Source organism: Argiope bruennichi, chromosome 8, assembly GCF_947563725.1.
Source record: "Argiope bruennichi chromosome 8, qqArgBrue1.1, whole genome shotgun sequence".
Lineage (NCBI taxonomy): Eukaryota > Metazoa > Arthropoda > Arachnida > Araneae > Araneidae > Argiope > Argiope bruennichi.
In genome coordinates, this window is record NC_079158.1 from 119,993,951 (window position 1) to 120,019,412 (window position 25,462).

The following is a 25,462-nucleotide window of genomic DNA, read 5'->3' on the forward strand; positions in this document are numbered from 1 at the left end:
GCTAGATAAGAGATAACACGTTATTTTCTGTGAACAGTATTGATGTGGGATTCAGTAACTTCCACTCTGTTGACGAGTCATACCTCTTAAATTAAGGGTGGAAGCTTGGGCCACTGCAGCGTGTCCCATGCTTCCGCCCATCACGTTAACCACTGAGCATTCTTTAAAACGTCGTATCAACTCTGTTAGTTACATCAGCCCATACGTTAAGATAGATCGGGATAGCTAGAATTCTTGTTGCTACCGTCTCTACCTGCATCCCATTCGGTCCCTCTTCTCCGCTATACCACCTAAGTTAACCCGTAACTGAAGACATGAATTTCCTCATATGGCCAGAGACATGGAGTCAAAATGACTTGTGCAAGTTTTAGGTTCGAACTCGCAAAGTTAGGGTTCATAGCCGAGTAACAAAGCCACTAGACAAAAGTGTACACTCCTCACCGGACGTTGTTATCTGGCTTATGAAGTTACTACCACAATACTCCCCCACCAGTGAGTCGATGGAGTTTTATCGCGTCAGTTATGGCGTGGGACGATCGTCATTATCGTGCCAAGCGTTATGGTGGGCGACGAACGTTATTACCGAGCCAAAAGTTATGGCAGGCGGCGGCGAGCGTGTGTGGGTGGTTGCTGCCGGTAGATGGAGCCACGACAGCTGAGCGAAGGATGCGGTTGTTCAGAACCAGGGTCACCAATGTGGAAGTTTGAGATTCGAACTCGCAACGTTAGGGTTATAGCCGAGTAACAAAGCCTCTAGACAAAAGTGCACATTCCTTTCCGGAGGTTGTTATCTGGCTTATGAAGTTACCACCACAATACTCCATCACGTCCGGGTCACCAATATCGGGATGCAGGAAGTCGCTCACCGCTCGATTTCCACAGATGAAGTGAAGGGTCGAAGGTCGTGTTCTTCGCCTTATCTCCGGTGGAACCGGTTTCTCTTCTTCCCGCCGCGTTGGCATTTTTTCAGCTCTAGTGGCGAGCCCCTACAGAATCCATCGTTATTTTTCTTTTTTGTATTTTGTAAACAGCAGTGGAATTTATTTTGGAAACACAATACATTCTGGAAATGATGTACTTACCAAAAATATTATTATTAAAAATGTTAAATGTCATAATATTAAATGTTGGAAAGATGTTATAAGAAAAACTTAAACAATCTTCTATTTACTTCGTTTAGATATTATGGAATGACACTAATGTTAATAACTGTTGGAACTTAAAATAAAAATGAACTATACGATATTTTAAAACATTATTTTAAGAATATTTCTTTATTATTTTTGCATTATTCAAAATAAAAGTAGTTTCAGAGATATGGAGTCAATGACTCCATAAATAACAACATAAACTTTGAAAAAGAATAACTAGTTTATATGCACGTGTTCGTACTTAAATTTTTGCCAACATATTGCCGAAAGAACAAGTTGAAGAGATTGTATTCAAGATCATTGCATTCAAGAACAAAATAATAATAATAATAACAATCATAATAATAATCATAAAAAAACCCGTGATAATCAGAGTTTGTGAACAGCGTGGAATCATTTTGACTCCCGTCTGGAGTTACGGTTTATGGTTCTACTTAGTTTGAAACTTAAGCACTATTATTTAGGCATAAAATTACTAATAATAATTTATATAGTATTTCGAATACATTAAAATATTTCTTAAATTTTAAAACATTTCAAAATGTTATGTGTCATTATTTTCTCTATGTATATGCATAACTTACCAAATGTATCTACTTTTATCTCTTAGGAAATTTAGCTGAAACTATTCAGTTTGTTGATCACTGGTTCTTTCAAATAATTTTGAATGGTTTCTATTCGGTTGATTCTTTCTTCCTGCTCAGGTGAGAGATTATCTTCTTTTACATTCTAGTCAGTAATTACAGTTTTTCTTCAGAAATATCGGCTACTAATCTAGGAAATTTATCTTTTTGATATGAAAATTCAGTCTGTTCACTCCTCAATAGCTTTAGAACATTGAAACAGATGACTGGGCAAAATTGCAAAATGCATTCTTAATCGTATCTTAACCTCATTGGTGTGAAAGTTTGGAGGGGGTTATGCCAGCTCAGATGTCGTCCTGGTCATCTGACTGGAGCTCAAAATTATGATATTCGTTTCAAAATAGGTCTAATGTTATTTTAAAACTGGGCTTAACCAAACCTTAATGTTTCGATCCTTTTATTTTTAAATGTCTTTACAACGAGAAAACCCCTCTCTTTTGTGTACACTTCGAATGCCAGTTTGGTGAGAACGCTTGATATTTCATAACGCATTTAATCTCATACTTGAAATAAGATTTAATGAAGAAATGAGTTATAGTTTAATTAATAATAGAGTACATTCCTAAATATCCGGCTTCCATACTATTCAGCCTAGTTTTCTTTTATCTTAATTAAATGAGGAAGGCAAAGCCTCTATTAAGTCATCTTTTAAGGATTTTTCAAAACCTAAAAACTGTAAGTTTTGACTCTTATGGTAGGATTACTTTTTCGTATCTGTGTAATCATTTATCAGTGTAAAATAAAGTCAGTTTGAGTCAATTTTCTTTAAAATTACGCCTACGATTTACGTTAATGTTTTCTTTATGTTCCTTGCATTTAAGTTGGGCATTACAGTGTTTATGTTAAAATGTGAAAAGTTTATATTCTTTAACTCACTTTTTCTCTAATAAATTCATGAAACGTGCAGTGCAGTATGTAAACATACATAAACTGCCAGTACAGAGCCTTCTATTTTAATTCGACAAGTTTTATGATTCACCGGGTCGCGGTCGCATTCACATTGAGATAAATAGAGGGCTTAGTACTCACTAAGAAGTTAAAAAAATACGTATTATAACAGAGAGTTTTGGATAAAAAATTTTGTCTACTGGTATTGGTAGGCAAATAAAGGAATTCATAGAGCACTGCCCTATCCGGCCTTTTTGTTTTCCGGCCAGTCCTTCCGCCACATTAGCCCGGATACTCGGGTTTAGTTTAATTTAGTTATATTAGCGTCCCAGTTTAAAACAACACTAGGGCTATTTTAGGACGGACCTCGTAATTTTGAACCGTCGTCAGATGACGAGGACGACACTTGAGCAGGCAACCCCCTCTCCAAATTTCCACTTACACCAGCGGGAGGATCAGGATACTCGGGAGTGTAATGTATTAAAATAGTTGGAAAATGAATCATAAATAATATTCCATCTGACAGATTTGTGTAATACTTCTATTAAAATACATGGGAGGATCATTGAATTACAAATAAATAATCAATACAATACATAATCTGTATATTCAGAATACCTAAGAAAATATGATTATAATATCAATATTATTTTTTGCTCAAAATATGATAAACATTTAGCCGAATTTGCTACTTGAATTGCGCAAGTTAAATGTAATGATGCATTTATTCATAAAATCCAAACTCAGAAACGATTTTAATTGAAGTGGAATCTGGTCTCATCCAAAGCAACTCGGGAACACGTTATATTTGTTGATAACCATTTCTTGATAACTGAGAACTAGCATATGTCATTAATAATACGATGTAAACATTTTAAGCGAATTAATATTGATTATTACACCTGAAAAAAAGCCAAACATTCTTTAAAATAATACCTGTTGCATTTATTACAAATAATTCTAAAATATAATTTGGTTCCATTTTCCGTAAATTAGTTATATTTGCAAACCTTTCTCAGCGATTAAGTTATTCCTCGTTTTATTTAAGTTAAAGCTTTTAAAGATATTTTTTTAAGTATATTTTAAAGGTTGAAGATGTAAGTTTGCATTTTTGAAAAATTATAGTGTATAGATTGAGGATTTTTAATGGCAAATATATTATTTTTTTTAATTTGTAAATTGAATATTTTATCAAAATTTTTGCTTAATCTAGCAGTAAGTTAATTTTCTATTTCATTGTTTCGAATATATAAAAAAATAATAAATAATCTTTCCTTTCAGTGGATTCTTAGTTGCATATTTATTCTTTCAACAATGTGCTAAAAGTAATGGAAAAATTCCATGGGTTTATTTCTATGTCCACCGATATCTAAGGTAAGTATTATCGCCTGATTCCAGACATATAGAATCCATTACTAGCTCAAAATGGCTCAATATTTGCTTTTTAATTGTATATTTCATACATTTAGTTACATATCTTCATTTGTGACACTGGTTAATTAAAAACATCTCCACGGGGAGTTGTCATATATATATATTTAATTAAAAATCTAGGATTGAACTGGATATATATATATATATATATATATATATATATATAATATATATATCACAAGCAGTAAATTGAATCATTTTTATTACTGCATTCATATTTTTTAGTAATAAGTGCATCACAGTAATACAAATTATGTGGTATTCATAAAAATCTAAATTGTTTCAAGGACTTCTCAAAATTACGGTTTTCAATAAATCCTCAGTTTCAAGTTATCTAAATGGTTACCATCTAACGTAATAACAGAGATAAACTAAAAGAGATAAATTAACCACTAAGAGGATAAACTGCGTAGAATGATTGCCTTCGTCAATCAAACATTGCTGAAGAAGTCATTGGGTGCGCTATTTTCTCAAAATGAATATTTTCTCTGCTCACATAAAATGCGTAATGGCTGCCAGCAGTGTATTAAATGTCTAAATAGAAGTTTGCAGTTTAGGGTATCGGTTTGTACCCTCATCATCTGACCATGTTAAACATTACAAAGTCCTTTCCAAATGAATCTCACACAACTTCAAAAAGCATTTTTCATTTAATTAAACTATATTAATGATACAAAATAGGAGATTTGTAATTTGTAAAATTTGTGAGGAATAAAATCATGTAGCAAATAAATGCTTTGGACAGTTCAAATCTTGTATACTCCCATTTAATGACAGATTAAAAAAAATGGTTCAACTGTTCATTTAATTAAATTATATAAATGACGCAAAATAGGAATAAAGAACGAATTCCTTTTGCATAGCATTTATTTGTTATATAATGAATTTATATAACAAATAAATGTATTGAGTAGTTCAAATGTAGTATACTCCAATTGAATGGCGTTCAAAGACCGTCCAATTATTCATCTAACTAAACCATATGAATGACGCAAAATAAAAGAGCTTACTTGAATTCATATAGCAAATATTTATATTGAACAATTCAAATCTTGTGAACCTCTCATTCAATGGAATATTTAAAAAACATTGATCTAATTAAACCTTATGAATGATGATAAATAAGAAAGATCACTTTGTGAGGAAAGAATTCATCAAGTAAATATTTGTGTTGAACTCTTCAAATCTTGTATACTCTCACTAAATGGGAGGTTAAAAAAACTTCCTATTGTTTAAAAAGATTCTTTTCCTGGGGTAATTCAAATAGTTATTGCTCTTAAAAAAGCAAATATTAAACTCTCAGTTTCTTTATCACGTTGTTATTTCTTTGTCAAGTTTCATTTTAAAGGTTTCTTTATCATTTTATTTAGAAACAAATTGTTTTCTACATTTAATTTTTAAATTATTTCCTAATTTATTAATATAAATATTACGGTAACTTAAAATCAATTTATTGCTACATTCTCTACCAGGTGTCTTCACACGTTTCGAATTTAAATTTAATTAAATGAATGCATTAAAAAATTTCACCTTTTCACACAAGAAAAAGAGTAAAATTAATTTTAAAAATGTACAGAGATATAAAAAATATAAATTAAAAGGGCAAAAAGTATTATGGCGCTCCAATATCGATGTGAAATGTACATTTAAATAATTAATTGCATAATTTTTATTTAAAAACACTTGATGATTATATATTCTCTGTCTCTTACGATTAAAAATAACGTGTCTTTTCTTACATTAATGCCATCTCATCATTTGCTCCTGTTATTTTTTTTTCAGGCTCACGCCTGTGTACGCAATTGTGATGCTGTTTTACACCTTCGTTAATCCGTACATCGCTGATGGTCCTCTTTGGCCTGACGTCGATCATGATCAGAACTGTTACGATAATTGGTGGTATAATTTGCTGTACATCAACAACTTTCAAGCTATAGCTGGTCAGGTAAAATTGAGACTTTTTTCAATCATAAATACAACTTGATTATGATCATTTTTTATACTTCGTCATGGATTCTGATCTAGAACTATATATATATATATATATATATATATATATATATATATATATATATATATATATATATATATATATATATATATATATATATATATATATACCAGGTGCGGCATAAATTCGAGCAAACTTCAAAAAATCATAATAAAAAAAGTAATGCTCGAAACAAATTGCGGTTTGCGGGAATATGTTCAGAGAGCCCTCGTATTTTGTTATTTCCATTAAAAAAATGTATTTAAAAATGACGGATAGATGGCGCTCACACGTCATACCGACACGGTTTATGCAAATCAGCATAGCTATAAAACATAAGGCTGGAAATGGATCTGTCATTCGACGCGAGTAGCATGCTATCGCTACCGGGTCGAGCATTAGTGGTGAAACTGCTATATAAGAACGGTGAATCCACGACTAAAGCATGGCGACAGTTACGGACGGTGAAAGGAATTAAGGCGAAGAAAAACCCAATTTCATTGAATGGGATATAGAATTCAGTTCGCCGTTTTGAGGAAACGGGAAGATTAGAGGATCGTGCACGAAGTGGCAGACCATCCGTCCGAGCTGACCGCATCCTTGTTATCCAAAGGGTCATGAGAAATGTGGCAGCCGAGACTTCAACGGGGAGTTGCAGTGCACGTGGAGCAGGTAAAGTAACAGGAATTCCGGGAAGGTCGATCTGACTCATTCTGCTCGAAATCTTGGAACTGCATCCGTACAAAATAGAGGCATTTCACTAGTTGTTGCCAGCAGATTGCGAGAAAAGACAAGCCTTTGCAATATGGGTGCTTGTATAAATGGAACGCTTTAAAATAAAATGTACTATAACGTTACTATGCTCTGTTTTCCTGATTTGCATAAACCGTCTCGGTATGATGTGTGAGAACCATCTATCGGTCACTTTCTAAATACACTTTTTTTAATGTAAATAACAAAATCCAAAGGCTCTCTGAACATATTCCCGCAAACCGCAATTTGTTTCGAGCATTACTTTTTTTATTATGTTTTTTGAATTTGCACGAATTTATGCCGTACCCGGTATATATATATATATATATATATATATATATATATATATATATATATATATATATCACATCACTTTATTTCATATCGGGATGCATAATTTGTACAAGAAATAAAAAATCATAAAAGATGCGTCAGTCTACATCGCGACACAAGAGAAAAAGAGACAGAAATTCTTCCCTTCAATGATTGTACTATAAGATTTTGATAGGGATTTCTTTGACATATATATATTATTAAGGGGAATCTTAGGTATCTTTAAAAGAATGTTCAAAGCATTAGGGATTTTTATCTCTTCAATCTCAGCGTGTGAAAATGCTAAAGCTGTCAGTTTTCTAGAGCGCGTGTTAAAAATAATTAAATAAAAAATAGAAATTAGACCAGGAAAAAAGAAAAAAATGAAATTTTAAAATGAAGTTTATATGGACTAGATTAAGATAAAAATTTGGAAATTATTAACTATTATTTATATTAAATTTTAAAATATCATTACATATATATTTAAAAAGCTAAAGCACATTGAACAGAAATCGCCCTTATTACATATTGCCTAATGGCAACTGTCTATACGAACAAACACGGACATACGGCAAATCACTATACGAACATACACACTAATTCTTTTAACGTTGTTATAACTGCACTTAATTCACCGCTTCGCTAATGAATGAAGCTGAAAAATATTATAAGAATTGTTCTGAACATGGCTCGCCAAATTTTCTGTACATTCAGCGGAAAAAAGATGTAAAAATAATTCAAGAAATAGGCGTCAAAGTTTAAAAAGCGGAAATAGCCTTGACCATTGTTAGGTGGAAAATCATTATGATTTACTTATGGAAAATGATAATCAAATCTTCCAAAGTTACTATTTATTAATCATCAGGAGTGGTCACTCCAAAACTTTCTCGTATATTTTCTCATAAAGATGTCAACCCTGAGAGTGCATACCATGGCATTTGCGTACTATAGTTACGAAATATTAACTTTTGGCTCGAATGTAGAATTTTGACTGAATCTTTCGTATCATCCTTGGTGAGTGTTTTAGCTATTAATCACTCGCGTGCGGTTAATAGTAACCAAAAATCGAATTTATGTTTTAAACACGTTTGTATCAACCAGCTGAAACCGAAAATTTGACACAAAACAGGTCTTGTAGTCACAAAATGCCTTAACAAATTTGACATATTTAAGTCATTGCGTGTTTGAATAATTTGAGCAATAATGTTTACACGTTTTTCTGAAAGTGCAGACCGACCGGTTGGATTTGGCTATAAATTTGGTACGGTTCTACGTTATAGATGTTAAATCTATGTAACTAAATTTTATCTATCTAGCTCTCTTGGTTTTGTAATTATCGTGTTAACTTATATTCGAACAGCCAAAGAGACAGGATTCCTGTTGGCAGATTTTACTCAACATTTGACAGATGTAAAGACTGTGTATCGAATTTGAACCATCCAGCTCAAAGCGTTTTCGAGTTATCTTTGTCACAGACAAACAGACGGACATTCTCTAAAAATGTTTTTTTCTTCACGGAATTCTCTGAGGTCAAAAGCATGAAAATTCGTCAGAATCTCGAGGTGGAATTTTTTGGCGATTATTACTCTTTCTCTATACTATATATACGAGAAAGAAAAAATGGTTTTTGTATCAATTAGTCAACAATGTATCTTTCTAATGATATCAGTATGTATATTTACTGTATTTTCTTTGTTATTAATAAATGTTTTAAATCTATACACATTTTGTAAAATATTTTAATACTATGAAATTTTCTTAATTGCTTTTTTTTTGGATATTAATTTTGATGAAAAATTTTTACTTCATTTTTTGTTTTTAACCTGTATGCATGATAATTTATTTTGATTCCTTCAATTAAATTCATGTTTTTGATCTTAACATGGTGAAATAACATGGTCAAATAATATGTTGAAATTTTAAAATATACATTCCACATTAATATTTAACAGCCCAGAAAGTTAATAATCTAGACGAAGAAGGTGGTCGCCAAAGAGAGCTCATTAGAGGAATTTTCCGATTCAAATTCAGTTTTCAAGTCTACACCATTTTGTTTGATTTTCAGAGCCATTGACATCGGAATAATGCCGAATATTGTACTGCAAATCAACAGCATTTAAATTGCTTTTTATCATTAGTCACAGCTGAATTTAAATGGAAGTAATTGTTCACTGCCTGTCATATGGCACTATCGGCTCACAAACGTGCAATCATGGCATTTATTTATAACACAGGCTAGGTCGAATTGGGGATTCGGATTCATGGGAAATTCCTAAAATATATTCGCTTAGTGCCACCTGGGTTGAAAATTTTGAAACATCCCTTCGGCTAAATTACTTAAAGCTATCGTTTGCACAAAATCGCAGTAAGAGATCGCCCTGATAAAAAAAAAAAAAAACAATCTTCAGAAGCGAGAGAAGAAAATATAGTCAGAATTCGATGCCGCGCCAGCACGATATATACGTCTCGAAACTATGGGCGAGTTCTAACACAGCAATGCGATCACTGACCAATCATTTAGTTTTCTGATTGCTTGGGTTTTGTTATCCTGCGCATGCAATTCAAACATTTTGTTCCAATGCCTCAACAAAAATTTAAAAAAAAAATAATAAATTAGCTTAAAAGACTGGTGGAAAATGCAAATTATTGTATCATAACTAGGGTTCTAGCTTTTTCCGCTAAAAATGTCCTTATATGGTTACTTTTTTTCTTATCATACTTCATATAAAAATTTTCAGGCATCAACGCACTGAGTTGAAAATCTATAAGCTTTTTACATCAAATTTATGTTGAGAAACTGATATGTTTTCCTAAATGATATTATTTAATAAAAAAATATAGCCATTTAAATATTTTTATTTCAGCTAATGCACATTTTAAACGAATGCAAGTGTGAAAAAGCAAACTTACAAAATTTTTTTGAATCATACATTTTGAAAATCCTTAAATTTATTTATTATTATTAAATTTATTATTATTTTTTTTACTTTATAGTGTATGAGTTGGTCATGGTATCTGGCAAACGATATGCAATTTTATATCATCAGTCCCCTGTTTCTAATTACTCTATGGAGGTATGTAATCAGTGCATTTTTTTAAAAAAATTTCCTTATCATTTCAATGCGGTAAAGTTTGTAACCAGAATAATATTGATAAATTGGGACATTCATGATTTAATAATCTTTCAAAATAGTGTACATGGCAGGCCGTTAGACTTCTCGCTACCAAGCCTGGAACAAAGTTACTTCTTGCGTAATAAGTACCCATTAAAAAAAGCGTTTTTCAAAATTTATTGATATTTTCAATTTAAAAAGTGATAAAAATTGTAATAATTTTAGTTCTTAATTTCAAAGTTTATCATTGCACAAAATTTGTCTTTACATTAAAACCAAAAGCATTAGCTTTTTAATGATGCCAACTTTATTTCCGTGAAAAGTTTTCTTCTAATTCTAAGGATTTAATAAATATTTAAAATTACTTTTAATGGCAATACTTTCCGTTATTTTAGTACAAGTATTTACACACATAACATGTATTTACATACATGATATTTAATGATATTAAATACTATTTTCTACATTTAATTTTTTTAAATACTATTTTCTACATTAAAACTCATTCTTATAAAGAAGAATGAATTTTAAAAATAAATTATTCATTAGTACATTTTTAGTTTTTAATTTCAAAGTTTATGATTCAACAAAATTTAACGTTACATTATTTTAAAATGAAAGGAATTGCTTTTCAGTGATACCAACTTTATAACAGTAATTTTTTTCTAATTTTAATGTTTAAATTTTTATAATTACTTTTAATTACATTACTTTTCATTAGTTTAATAAATATATTTGCACATACGCCTGTTGCGATGATGTTAGATACATTTTTTGTTTGTGCATTATCATAGCTCATATCAAATGAGATCGAATTTTAAAAATGAAATAAAAACCAATGATTCAACCCTATAAATTTGCTTGCTACTATATTTTGAATAAGAGATTTGATTCATTAAATTTCTATTAACCACTTAACTGACATTTTTTTTTAAATTTTTGGCCGGAAAAGTTATATGCACAAAAAGTTGTGTAACAATCTAACTGTATTCAAATTGTGTTTTGTTTTGAAATTGTTTTTTGATATTTTTGAAAATGTGTGGAATAAAATGATTATTAAAATCATTTTAATAAAAAAAAACAAAAGACTGAGTAAATAACAAATACTATGATCTCTAAATTACCTGTTTATGCACGGTATTTCATTATAATATCAAAACGAAACAAAAATTATAATGTTTCAATTGTGGCAATTCTGTTTCGTTCAACTTATAGAAGAACTTCAAATTTGTTCGGTTGCTGTAAAGAAACGAAGCACAGAATACACATTTTCTGCTAAACACAATATTGATATATTGTATATAAACTATATTGACTGATATTGTATAGATTGCAAAGAAACTAAACTGCAGGCATACCAAATATATTTTTGGCGCCTAATGGTGTACGTAAAATTCCAAAATCCCCCAACAGGGATCGTGGCAGCTGATGGGTTAAGATTCATTAACATTAACGTGTTTCTATTTTTTCCCCCAATTAAGCATCTTATGGGCCGCGGTGGCCCGGTGGTAAGGTCTCGGCTACAGAACCGGAGGGTTTCAGGTTCGAGACCCGATTCCATCGAAGAACCGTCGTGTAAGAGGGTCTGTTGCACGTTAAATCCGTCATGACCATACGTCCTCCCGCTGCTGTGGTGTGGTGTGGAGAGGGGGTGCCAGCTCAGGTGTCGTCCTCGTCATCTGACCACGGTTCAAAATTACGAGGTCCGTCCCAAAATAGCCCTAGTGTTGCTTCAAACGAGACGTTAATATAACTAAACCAAACCAACACAAGAATCTTAGAATAATAGTCGGAATGTTCATGAATAACATTTATTTCATATATAAATATAAATTGATAGCAATCATACTATAAAAAATGAATTAAAATGTAAAACAGGGATTAAATCTGGAAAAGCTATTAAGTAAATTCGAGTCGTTTGACAATCAAGCAAACCGAATCAATACAGAGAAACCTCAATTAACGAGTATAATACATTTCCGCAACTTATAATGCAAAACACTTGCTAAACGAAGCAATTTCTTCCATAGGAATCCATGAGAAACAGGACAATACGTTCTATTGGGGGGGAAATAATCATCTAAATTTAGAATAACGTAATTAATTATTTATAATGCACATTTATTATTTTCAAAAATATGTATAAAGGCATTTGTTTTTGACTGAGTTTCAAAATTTGCCAAAACTGACACATCATTTTCTCTATATACATTTGTAGCACACATAGCTACTGCCGTATCAGGGTGATGCTTCTCAAAGTACGAAGTAATAATCTTACACGCTTTCAACCCCTATTTCTCTGGAAGATTATTGTTAATCTATCAAGCTAATCTATCATGTGTCTCCTCATCACTCGTTCTGCGAATCATCACTCATTACGCGAGTCACTTTTTTTTTATTTGCTCATTATGCGAATCACTTATTATGCGAGATGCTCGTTAAGCGTGGGTTTTGACTGCAATTTTAATTTAAAAAAAATTACAAAAGAAAAAGAATTTTTTTGAACAAATTAGGGGGTGAGAAAATATGATATTAAGTGATACTGAAATATAAAATTTTGAAAAAATGAATCAAACAGTAATAGTGGAAATAAAGATTTTAAATAGCTGCTCTAAACAAGCACAGTCATAAACTGTAAGTAATAGTAAGTCATAAATTGTTGTTCATACAGTAAACCGTAAGGTAAAATAATAATAATTTTCTGAAATAATGTAACATGAGTATGGCACAGAGAAATTGTTGAATCTATTTTCGAGATTTCAGAAAATCTTGAAAAATGCTGCCACTAGTATAGATGGCTCAGTTTTTCCTTCTGGTTGCTTACGAGAATTTACCAACTTAAATATATATATATATATATATATATATATATATATAATAGAGAGAATGTTTAGAGTAACTTCCGGAAATGACTTTATAAGATACGAATGTTGAAAGAAGAAGAAAAAAAAACTAATAAAATTCTATATCAAAACTATTAAATATTTAATTTGAGTAAAAAACCTTATCTGCAACAAGTTATATATATATATATTACAAGTTATATATATTTATTTGCTTCCCATAAATTTATAGCAAATGTTATTTTACAGAAAAATAAAAAAAAAATGTCTTTGGACTTAGCATTCTGTTTGCATTGGTGCATTGACTACAAAGCTCTTTTCAATATTTTATAGATTGAAATGTGATTCATAGTGCAAAGTTTCATGCTTATAAAATGTAATTTAATACCAATAATTTTTAAATAACTTATACATGTAAAATAATGTCAGCAACTAAAAGGCTTTTTTTTTTCTTGTCTCTACAGATGGCCTAAAGTAGGATATTCACTCATTGGAATCGGCCTTGTTGCTACATTTGTAACAACCTTTACTATTACTTTCGTGTACGATTCATTTACTGGATTAGGTAATGTGGTGGAGGCAGCTGTTGATCTTCAAGGCTTTTTAGTTCGGTAAGTGTGTTCATAATTTTTTTTTAATATCAGATCTGAACATTTCTCGGTAGAATGGAAAAATTTCGAACACAACTTAAAGACATGCGTAAGAATTTTTTTTTTTAACTGATGTGCAGCTTACAAGTCCGAAAACTTCAATTGGCAGTTTGCCAACAATGTAATTTTTGTATATAATGTAATATAATATAATGTTTGGTACACGTTATTGTTGCTACATAATTTAAAAAAAATAAAAAAATACAATTTCTTAAACATTAGAATAAATTGTAAAATATTAACATATCATAATATTTCAAACTAGAGATTCTTTTCTTTAAAATCCAATTAATTTTTATAAAAATTGTTAAAATTATTGCCAATGCACTAATACTATCGTTTCATCGTCCGTTTTAATAACATCCTTAATTTAAGTATATGTTTTTGTTCTTAATTAGATTTTATTCATTTTAGATGGAGTGATTTCTTCGATAAGATCTACACCAAACCTTACACCAGAGTGGGACCTTATTTGTTGGGTCTTGTTTTGGCCTATTATTTGTACAAGTGGAAGCAAAATAACCCCCAAAAATTGAAATCGGTAAGACTTTTTTTTTTCATTTTTATATAATTTATCAGAATTGAACTGAAATAAAACGATCAGCCATTAATGCCAAATGAATGTAATCTTGCAGTCTTCCAGCAAGCAGCTAAATTACCAAAAAGAATGCTCAACATTTCTTTCCTCCGTTACTTTTTATTCATGGGATGAAACAAAAAAGAAAGCATTGACATTTGTATGAATCTACAAAAGCCAAAATGAAGGATTTAATATTTGAAAGATCAACACCAGAAAGATTTAATATTTTTATTTACTTAACTTGATTCATTTCATATTAGCAAAAACGAAAGTGTGTTTGATATTCGACCTACTTCTTGATATGCTGCTTTTTGAAATTTTATACACTGATGTTCTTGATGACAATGTACTACTTATATATTTTTGGAACGCAAATATCAATTAAACTATTTGGTGCAATTCGGTTTTAACCGCGACCAAAAAGCGCCAAGAAAAAATTTCGCCAAATTATAAAAATATACTCTAGTACAAATAAATATAAATCGCCAAATTGGCAACATTTTTTCTTGGCGCTCCTTGGCGCCGTTACAACTTTCAAGTATCAACGATTTATGTTACTAAATATTGGTACTTTACTATTGGCGCCATCTAGTAGTGAATTTGAAAAAGAGAAATGGATTTCAAGTTACTTCAATATTTGTAACAGCGAATAATAAATTGAAACTCGAAAAGTGGAAAAAGATTAAGTTAATTTTTTTAGTTTATTAATAAATGTCTATTCATGATAGTTGGGTTTTTTTATTAATTTTAAATTTATTTTAATTTTTGCAGACAACTCTAGCAGCTGGATGGGCTATTGCATCTGCAATTGCATTGGCTTGTTTGTTTGGACTTTATCATCAAAATCTCTCTACTGTTGGGGCTGGATTTTATAATGGATTGAATCGCATAGGATTTGCACTGGGACTGTCTTGGGTTATTTTTGTGTGCGTCACTGGACAAGGAGGTAATATCCCTATATATTATTATGATTCTCTGTGCTGTCAACTGCATTCATTCCATTTGTATATGCTTATTAGATAGGGTGGAGCAGAACTCTTTTGTTATTTAGCTTCTTTATAGATTTTGTTGGGCAAAATAATAAATTGACAATATATCGTATATTGCCTCTTAAAATACAATAGGCAAACAAAAATTAAATATATATGTCGTGTCGACAACCCGTATATTCAGGGCAGTTTCCTTTAAATGTCATTCCTTTCGATTTTTCAGTCATTTTAACATCCCGTTTTAAAGCAACACTAGAGCTATTTTGGGGCCAGACTTCGTAATTTTCAACCGCGGTTGGATGACGGAGGCGACACCTGAGCTGGCGCTTCTCATCCAAACTTCTACGCCACACCAACGGGAGAATATTTGGCCCCGACCGATTTAGCGTGTACTAGAGCCGCGTACACAACGGATCTTTCGTGGAATTGAGTATCGAACCTAGAACCCTCCATTCGCGAATTCAGAACCTTGCCACCGCGGCCCTTTCGCTCCTTCCGAAGTTCATCTAATAATTTTCTCGTATACGAATTGTAAAGAAAGTATTGTAATTGTCAAAAAATTCGAACTCGAGTTTTTGATGAATCCACACGTTTCAGACATTTTTGAGTTCGAAAAACACGTTTTTCGTACTATGCCTATTCGTTTATCTATCTGTGTGTGATTCTCTACAAGATACTTGTAGATTTCTATCAAATTTTGAGCAAATTTCATTCAGAATATTTCATATTTCACTCTGGTGGTTCGAATATAAGTTAACACGATACCTACAAAACGAAAAAACTAAATCTATAAAATTCAATAATCCCATTTTACATATATGGTGCAGACACTTATTAAATTTTGAGCCAAATTCAACAAGGAATTGACTAGTAAATACAATTTTTCAAAAATGCGAATAATTAAATATATCAAATTCGATGTGTGATTTTATGACTCCAAGTGGGACCGGGATAGCCTGATTGGTAGGGCGTTGGATTCGCGTCCCTGGGATTGCGAATTCGAACCCCACCGGCCGAAGACTCTCCGTGTGTGTGGTGACAGGCACACGCATAAATCTGTCGTGGTCACAAAGTCCTCTATGTCGAGAGTAATACCACTGGGGGTACTGGATCAAGAGTGATCGTTCTCTGGTTCAGGTCCAAATTACGATTTGTGGATGAGTGAATGAAATGCATGAATGAAGACCGCACCTTAAAAAGGGTTGTGGCGTGTGTGTGGCTAAGTCATATTCTTGGTCCTAGATGGCGCTGCTGAAAAAACAAGACGCACCCTTGACTTAAAATCAATGACTTCTTAAGTCGGTGGGCTTGTCTATGATAAGTGCCATTAAAAACAATAACATGACTACAAGTACCAATATTTTTTATCAATTCGTTAGGAGAAACGGTCTAAAAGAAGAATTTGATTTTCGAATATTATTTACTGCATGCCAGGGTTTAATCGCCAAATAATTCACCAATGATCAGACGATGAATTCAGACATACTACTAAATTCACGACAAAGATTAATATTTCGAAAGTATTATACGACAGTGCCATGCTAGGCGTTCTCTGTGATAAAACATTTATGAGAGGGCATGCAAGAAATACTGGAGAACACCACTCTCTCTAACTCAGGTAGGATAGAATTGTAAAGATAAAGGGAATAGAAAGGAAGGGAATAGAAAGGAAGGGAAACGAACATTTGAATTTTCGAAATTTAATATTGAATTTAATCAATCATTTGTATCTAATTTAATCAATATTGTGTAATTTTAAGCATGCATTTGCAAATATCAAAGGAAATGCCAATTATTCAATTGTTAAAATAGCAGTAAAAGTATAAGTAACTAAGCTTCGATACACATATTATATTTAAACGAATTTTGTAAAGATTTAGAATTACAATGACAAAACAAGGGCTTGTCACTCATGAGTTTCTTCACAAATGAGATAAAAATGGACAATTTATTGTAATTAAGTACAGATTTTTCTCAAAACTCCATGGCAACATCTCACCATGACATTTGTTTTCAATAGTCTTGACTTGACGGTAAATATTTTTTTCAAATAGCAGATTCATATATGGATAACTTATTTATAGACTAAAAGATAATCTGGTACAATTCGGTTTTCACGGCGACCGCCAAGAAACCAAGAAACCAAAAAAGAAAAAGAAAAGCGCCAAGAAAAAATAACGCCAAATTATAAAAATATATTCAAGTGCATTATTATTTATTATGAAAATTTTTGAATTCGTATATCAAATGCTATATAGATTGACGCTTAAATTCGCCAACTTGACGAAATTTTTTCTTGGCGTATTTTGGTCGCCGTTACGACCGACACGTATTGATCATTTTAAATATATTTTGGGGAAAGCAAGCACATACGATGCATTTACTAAATTCTTTTTGAAAGTTGATATCTTTCAATTCTAAAATGATTAAATTTCAGAAATTTGTACAACATTTCTATTATTTTTATTTTTTCTTAAAATGCAATTTCTTGAAGTAATAATCAGAAAGTTGATTATAAAAGAAGGGATTTAAATAGAGCATAAAAGTTACGAAAGGATTTAAATAACTTATGATATGTAATTTGTTTTTACATCTTAAAAATCTTATTGGAAACTTTTCTTTCTAGGTGTCGTTAACAGCCTCTTGTCATGGAAGGTTTGGATTCCTCTGAGTCGTCTTACTTATTGTGCTTACCTGGTCCACCCGATTGTCCAGAATGGATATTACACCTCTGTGCGAAGAATGGTAGAATTCAGTCATACCAGTGTGGTTCGTATAATGTTATTCTCATCTGTCATATTACTGTGATTACATTGTGTCTGCGAGTCATATTGGTGTACTGACATTATCTATGAGTCATATTAGAATAGTTGTTATATTAAGGAATCATATTAGTGTAGTTACATTATACCTATGAGTCATATCAGTGTTTTTTATGTAGCATCATATTCATCTATCATGCAAAAGTGATAATATTATAGTTCATACAACATTATTCTTATGAGTCATATTAGTGTGATTACATTACACTATGAGTCATATCAGTGTTTTTTATGTAGCATCATATTCATCTATCATGCAAAAGTGATAATATTATAGTTCATACAACATTATTCTTATGAGTCATATTAGTGTGATTACATTACACTATGAGTCATATCTGTGTTTTTTATGTAGCATCATATTCATCTATCATGCAAAAGTGATAATATTATAGTTCATACAACATTATTCTTATGAGTCATATTAGTGTGATTACATTATACTATGAGTCATATTCGTGGACATGACTTTCTGTACAATTCCAGCAAATGACTTGACCTCTTAGATCGCCCGACATGAATCCTATCGAACATTTATGTAACATAATCAAGAGATGTTTAATATGTCATAATCGTTTAATATGAATATCCTTGCATTTTATTTCGAATAAAATTTATGTGCCATACCCGTCGAAACGTTGAGTGACCGAAATGGGTACATATATGGATAGGGATTGCAATACCGGACCAAAATTTCAATACCGGTATTCGGTATTTTTCAGATCTTAATACCGGGATACCGGTTTTAATACCGGTATTAGAAATTTTAGAAAAATAAAGAAAACACAGGTGTTTCTTTGTTTTATTTGCCAGTTTCATTAGAGAGTGTAAATGTTACAAAAAATAATTTGTAACTTATAAAATATAACGGTATATAAAGAGTCTCAAAAAAGTAAAGGAACATCTTATTTATTTAAATCATAAAAAAAGTGTAAATATCACTATTCAGTCTGTGGTACTATTAAATTTTTTTGAAATTTGATAATAAAAAACATAATGCATCAATTGTACTGTCATTAAGCCTAAAAAGTAATTTTGTGCAAAAATTACCAGCTGTCGAAAACGCTCTTTCGGCATCTACGCTAGTTGGTGGTACTGTTAGGAATGAGCGATATACTTTTTCCAAGTATTTACCTATATATCCCTCATCTTCAACTAAATCGATTTCTCGTCGGGTGGTTTTTGATATAGCTGTTTTCTGTATTGTAGTTTGGTTCTTTGAAATTTTTTTTATCTATCGCTAATTCTAATTTTTGTTCAAGAGACAACTCATTTTCACTATCGACATTGATGTCATCATAATCTTCGATAAGTGAACCGTATTCTTCTGAATGTGTATAGGTTTGTGGGTAAAAACATTTAAGAAAATTTACTATAAACTTAATCAGATTTGAATTGGTTATTTTCTTTTCTTCTTTTCCATTTTCATTTTTAAAATCATTATAATTAAGTAAATACCATCAGACATTTTCTATTTCGGTATGCCTTTCAACTGTGTGATTTTTCAATGTAATATATAATTCTTCAGATAGTGATGTGTGCTGTTCTTTCAGTGACTGCAACATGAAATTTATTGTTGCATTAGCTGTTAATAAATTAGAATCTCTCTGACATAATGCCTCAACAGTCAGTTTTATTCGAAGTAGAGCTGATGCAGTTCTGGATATTGAGTCGAATTCACTATCTGAAAAATTAATTTACGAGTTGAAGTCGATTATTGCTTTTTGGATTGAATTTCTCAGTTTCAAAAATCGTTCCATCATTAGGAGTAAACTGTTTCAACGTGTTTTAGAATCTAATATTAGCATATATTCTGTTTTATTTTCAGTTAGTATATATTTTTGTAATATGTCATTTTTTTTAGGGGAACGTTTAAATATCTTAACAATTTTTTGAACTTTATAAACTATAGGAAGCAATTCGTGATTGGTTAATATTTCATCCTCATTAGAAATATCATCTTCAGCAATGAGATTATCATTATTTTCATTGTCAATATCACTCACTCTCACTCTTACTCTCTTCAAAGTTGGAATCCGAAGTTTCTATATTCACCGTATTTGGATTCTTCTGTTCTTTATTTTTTGATATCTATTACTCCTAATTGAATTCCATCAGCATAACACAATTGCTGATTTGCACCAATCAACTTTCTAACTTTGTTCATAACTGTTGCTCCATCAGTCGTTATGGATACAATATTTTCTTTCAGGGATAATCCATGTTTCGCTCATTTAGATTTAAGCAATTAATTAAGCCATTAATTTCTCCCGTTAGGGAGACATAAAGACAAAAACGTATACTATTTTGCTATGTTGGCGATTCCTGAACATTTAGTGGAGACAATTTTAAAAATTTCTAGTAAATACCGAAAAACCGGTATTTAAACTTGTGAATACCGGTATTACAAAATCGTACAAATAGCTCAAAATACCGGTATTCGGTATCCCGGTCTACCGGTATTGCAATCCCTATATATGGAGGTATGAGATCGCTTTCTGCTTTGTACATTAATTGATGTTCATAATTAAAAACTTTAAATACAAACCATATCAAATCATTGATGCTATTATACCATTTACATCAGAGATTCATTGTCACTTAATCTCTATTCATCATGTAAATGTTTCTACGTTTTTAGTAACTAAAACTGAAAAAAATTCACAGGCAACAACAAATGCTTTGAATTACAGTTTAAAATTTTTCTGTCTTCTATGGTGCATTAAAACAGTATTATCTCGTACAATCTCTTTGAACTCGATCAGAATTTTTGATTTATACAAATTTAAATAATATATTTTTGTAAATCTTAAAATTTCTTACATTAAAAAATAAATCATTCTATGCTTTTGTATTCTTTTTTATCATCATAAATATCTGCATGAAATGGGAAAGATTACGTGTGTGCGTGTGCGTGCGTGCGTGTTTGTGTCTCAAGAAATAATTTCAGAAATTTTTTACTGTTTTCTGCAATTTATTTTGGTAAAATTATTATTTCTCGATTTTTAATAAATATTTTAATTCTTTTTTTTTCAGATATTATTTTATCTAGGTTTCCTTATAATTGCATACACTGCTGCTCTGATAACAACTTTGTTGTTTGAATCTCCTGTGATAAGGTTGGAAAAATATGTCAGAAATAAGTTTGCATCCTGAAGTTCATCAAATCTACTTATTTTAAGACTTTTTGTGTTGAAATCATATATATCATGGAATCTTTTTTTACTGGCATTAAATAATTAAGCGTGATACTTATTGTAATTATACTTACGTATAATTATTGTTTGAACTTTGTGTGTTACTCGAAAGTGTTTCATGTTATACCGTCCAAGTAAAAAGCATGAAAAAATATTAATTTCTTAAAATAGATATGTATAACTGTTTTTATAACATCATAGTTAAGACAGAATGTTAAAACTTGTTTGTATAGGTCATTATTCCATTTGGTCACATTCCAAATCCCGAATGGTTCCTATTTAAAAAAAAATGTCTACATATATTATTTTATTTTGTAATGAATATTCTTTTAATTTTTATTTATAGTTTACCACTTTTTATATAGAAGGAATTGTAAATGAAAATAAGAACATGAAGCTTTGATGTCTTTCATGTTTTATTTATTTTCCATTTGTAAATATTTTGTTTTTATTGCAATAAAATTGATTGTTTGTAATAAAGTTCTTTTAATAACTTATACATATCAACAATTTTACAATTCAAGCTTTACAATTCATAGCCTTGATTTCAAGACTTCAAGTTAGCAATCCCGATTCCACAAAGTATCCAGCGAGATTAAAAGAGCATTCAAATTTCCACCGTATATTCAAACTTCTTCTCAATGGCGTAGCATTCAAATTTGAATAGTTGTAATAGCTCAGGTGTCTCTCTCATCGTCTGACCATATCACAAAATTACGATATCCATTCCTTTCGTCGTCTGTTGGATATTCTAATTTTGGGTTCAGTTCAAAATTACAATATCCGTTTCATAATAATTCTTGCATAGCTTCAAAGTGGAAAATAAATCTTACAAAAAAACTTTAAAAAAATTACCAAATAGATATATTTTTTTCAGGTTTTTGTTTCAATTATTAATTAAAACCGTTTGCATCGCTGCAATTGCATTTTCTTTCAAAGACTATTTTTTCTTAGTCTTAATGAAGATTGGCTTCGTTTCATATACGATAACTCTTTCTTCAATGAAACATTTGTTGAAATAATTAAACCTTTTTTTTCTCATATACGACGGAAAGTCAGAAAGTAATGGGACATCTGCAATTTCTCTTTCTAAGGTTTGGTAACACTGTTAACAACCAGCGCTGAATTAGTGTAGTCGGCAACAATTCCGTGCAACAAGTTACTTACTCTTAATCTTGCGTTACTCGTTGGAGTACAGAAAACAATTAAATATGGCAGCTCCCTTTTTGAACTGCATCAAGGAAATGAGGGCAATGATTCATTTTATTTGCTAGGAGGCTTGTTTGATAATTCCAATCATCAACAGAAGTTTAAAATTTAAACGTCAACCATCAGCGGTGAAGTTTACGCTAACACTATTTTGGGACATGGAAGATGTACTAGCCGTTCATTTCACTCCAAGAGTCGAAACTGTGAACAGTGAGAACTATTGTGATGCGTTGCGAATTAAATTTAAACCTGCAATCAGATCCAAACGCCACGGGAAAACTGCAAAAAACTATCAACCTGCAGCAAGATAACGTTCGGCCACATTCTTCCCAACGGCCTGCAGAAACAATACAGGAGATGGGATTCAAAGTGCTGGAACACCCGCCACACAATCCAGACCTGGCCCCAAACGATTTGCATGTTTGAACCCTTGAAGAAAGCACTTACGGGACGAGGATTTGAAACCGATGAAAAAGTCATTTAATTCGGTGCAAAATTGGTTACAGATCCAATTGAAAAACCCTTTTCCGAGGGAATCAAAAAACTTGTGAAACATTGTAAAAAGTGCGTTGAAGTCCAAGGTGGTTATGCTGAGAAAATGCTGAATCTTTCAGTTTTCTATCATTAGAATAAATGTACATTTTCTCAATTGTCAATTTGCTTTTTGACTTTTCCTCGTACAAAGAGAAAATATTATAACCGTCAAAGAATTTGTAATGAGGTTTTTATAAATCTGTTCTGTTAAATTAGGTTAAAAATAAATCATTATCGCATGCCTAGAAACTCATCATGAATGCGAATGCAGAAACATATACTATAAGAAGTATTGAAATTGTACAACTTTGGTAACGGCGAAAACTTTCGGAAGAATAATCAGCTGAAGTAGTTTCAACAAAACTTTCTTCCCTACTTTCAGAACCGCTGTAGTCTGGTATTAAGGTCTCGGATCGGAACCGGTGGGTTTCAGATTCGAGAGCCGATTCCACCACAGAACCGTCGTGTAAGAGGGTTTTGGTGCACGCTAAATCCGTTGCGGTCGAGCTTCCTCCAGTTGGTGAGGTGTGGAAGCTTGGGAAGTGGGTGCTAGCTCAGATGTCGCCCTCATCGTCTGAGCCATTTGAGCTCCCGGTTCAAAATTACGAGTTCCGTCTTAAAATATCTCTGGTATTGCTTTAAAATGGGACATTAATATAACATATCTAAGCAGTAAAACTTTCTCGCCTACTTTCATGTGAAGTTATTATTCTCCCCCTTACCTTCCCCCCTCCCCAATAAAATTGAGGCCCTTGAGTGAGATCATGAGCGCCACGAATTCTCAGACTTTTAATTTCCGTAATTTAGAGTTTTGATTCCTAATAAATTAAAGGTAACCGAATATGTAATTTAAAAGTTGTTTTTTTTTGTCCGCCCTGTTAAAATAGAAAATTTGATACAAAATTATGATTTTACTAATAATATCAAATACTTAATCTCATAATTTTGTTCCATTGTTAAAAGCTAAAGAAGGAAATTTCTGTTTAATATCTGATTAGTTTACGAAGCAAATAAAAAAGTGAAGTTACACTATCACGGAAGTTAGATGATAAATGAACCAGATATTTACCTTTTTAATAGCGATATCATCTTGCGTGGTTCTATCCATTAGACAGGTTCATGCACAAGATAAACAGAACATAACTAAGACACTTTGAGGCCTTAATGTCAGGCAATTTGGTAGAATCATAAGCATAGAGTTATAGAACATGATTTATCTGAAAACGCATGTAATCAATACTTCCTGCTAACCAGCGACTAGCATTTGATATAAAAGGTTTGAAACAATAATTTATGCAAATTTTCTGACCCACTGGTCATTTTGTCTATTTACAAGACTGATGATACTACATGCATACGACTTTGCGGATATTTGTTGTTTATGACTGAGATTTTAACACAATGAAGAAAAAAAGTATAAGAAAGTCCTATTATTTCTGTTTCCATTATGTTTTGATTCTAAGATACAAGGGATAAATTTAAATGTTTCATCCATTAAAAGATGATAATCAATAATTGTCTTATGGATATTGTTACATTTTATCAGAACATAATATTTGCAAAGTCATTAAATAATTTTTAAATTCTGTTAAAAACACATTTTTACTTTGCAGTATATAAAAAAGTACTGTAACCGGCAAAACATTTGATCTTGAGACTTTGACGAATTACAACTTTTCAGACTTCCATGAACTCGTAAAACATAATTAGAAAAAAAATTATATCTGCAGTCCGTCAACATGATAATTCTAAAAGTTTAAGCCAGATAGACGAAATGTGGTATGTGGCAATTGTAGCCAAGCTTCTAGATTTCTATTAAATTTTCAACAAAATCCATTCAGAAAAATTGTCTGTCTGCCTGTCTGAGTACTAGTGAACACTTTAACAATCCAGTGGAAGGGGTCTCAACAAAACTCCCTCCCATTCTCTCTAATAAACTTTTCATGCCAGAGAATGCCATTGGCGCACCATTGTTACGAAATATTAACACTTTTGGAGAGAATGTGGCATTTTCATTATATCTATCATTGGCGAATTATTTGGCGATGAATGCTTGGCATGCATTATTAGTATCCAAAAATCGAATTTGTATTTTAGGCGCGTTTTCCTCAACTGATTGGGGGGGGGGGAATTACACAAAATGGCATTTGTTGTCACAAAAAATCATACCAAATTTGATACTTCAGTCTTTGCGCTTTTAAATTATTGCATTTACATTTTTTTGAAATGACTGACCGACAGAGAGTCACCTCGTATTTGGATATGGCGCAAAATGTGACAGGTGTCTACACTTATAGATGTTAAATCCGTGTACTTAATGTTATCTATCTAGTTCTCTTCGCTTTGTAAT

The 25,462-nt window shown here is 31.5% G+C and overlaps 1 protein-coding gene across 1 annotated transcript in view; it reads left to right on the forward strand.

Moving 5' to 3' along the window:
• The window catches only part of LOC129981503 (nose resistant to fluoxetine protein 6-like), a 40,919-nt gene extending 19,076 nt beyond the window's left edge, over nucleotides 1–21,843 (forward strand). Inside the window, exons 7-15 of the mRNA XM_056092360.1 lie at nucleotides 1,762–1,855; nucleotides 3,965–4,057; nucleotides 5,900–6,062; nucleotides 10,170–10,249; nucleotides 13,596–13,742; nucleotides 14,196–14,322; nucleotides 15,133–15,307; nucleotides 17,977–18,119; nucleotides 21,209–21,843. Coding sequence (XP_055948335.1) covers nucleotides 1,762–1,855; nucleotides 3,965–4,057; nucleotides 5,900–6,062; nucleotides 10,170–10,249; nucleotides 13,596–13,742; nucleotides 14,196–14,322; nucleotides 15,133–15,307; nucleotides 17,977–18,119; nucleotides 21,209–21,328 — 1,142 coding nt within the window. The 3' untranslated portion in view covers nucleotides 21,329–21,843. The remainder of the gene's footprint in view (nucleotides 1–1,761; nucleotides 1,856–3,964; nucleotides 4,058–5,899; nucleotides 6,063–10,169; nucleotides 10,250–13,595; nucleotides 13,743–14,195; nucleotides 14,323–15,132; nucleotides 15,308–17,976; nucleotides 18,120–21,208) is intronic.
• Nucleotides 21,844–25,462: the final 3,619 nt, after the last annotated feature.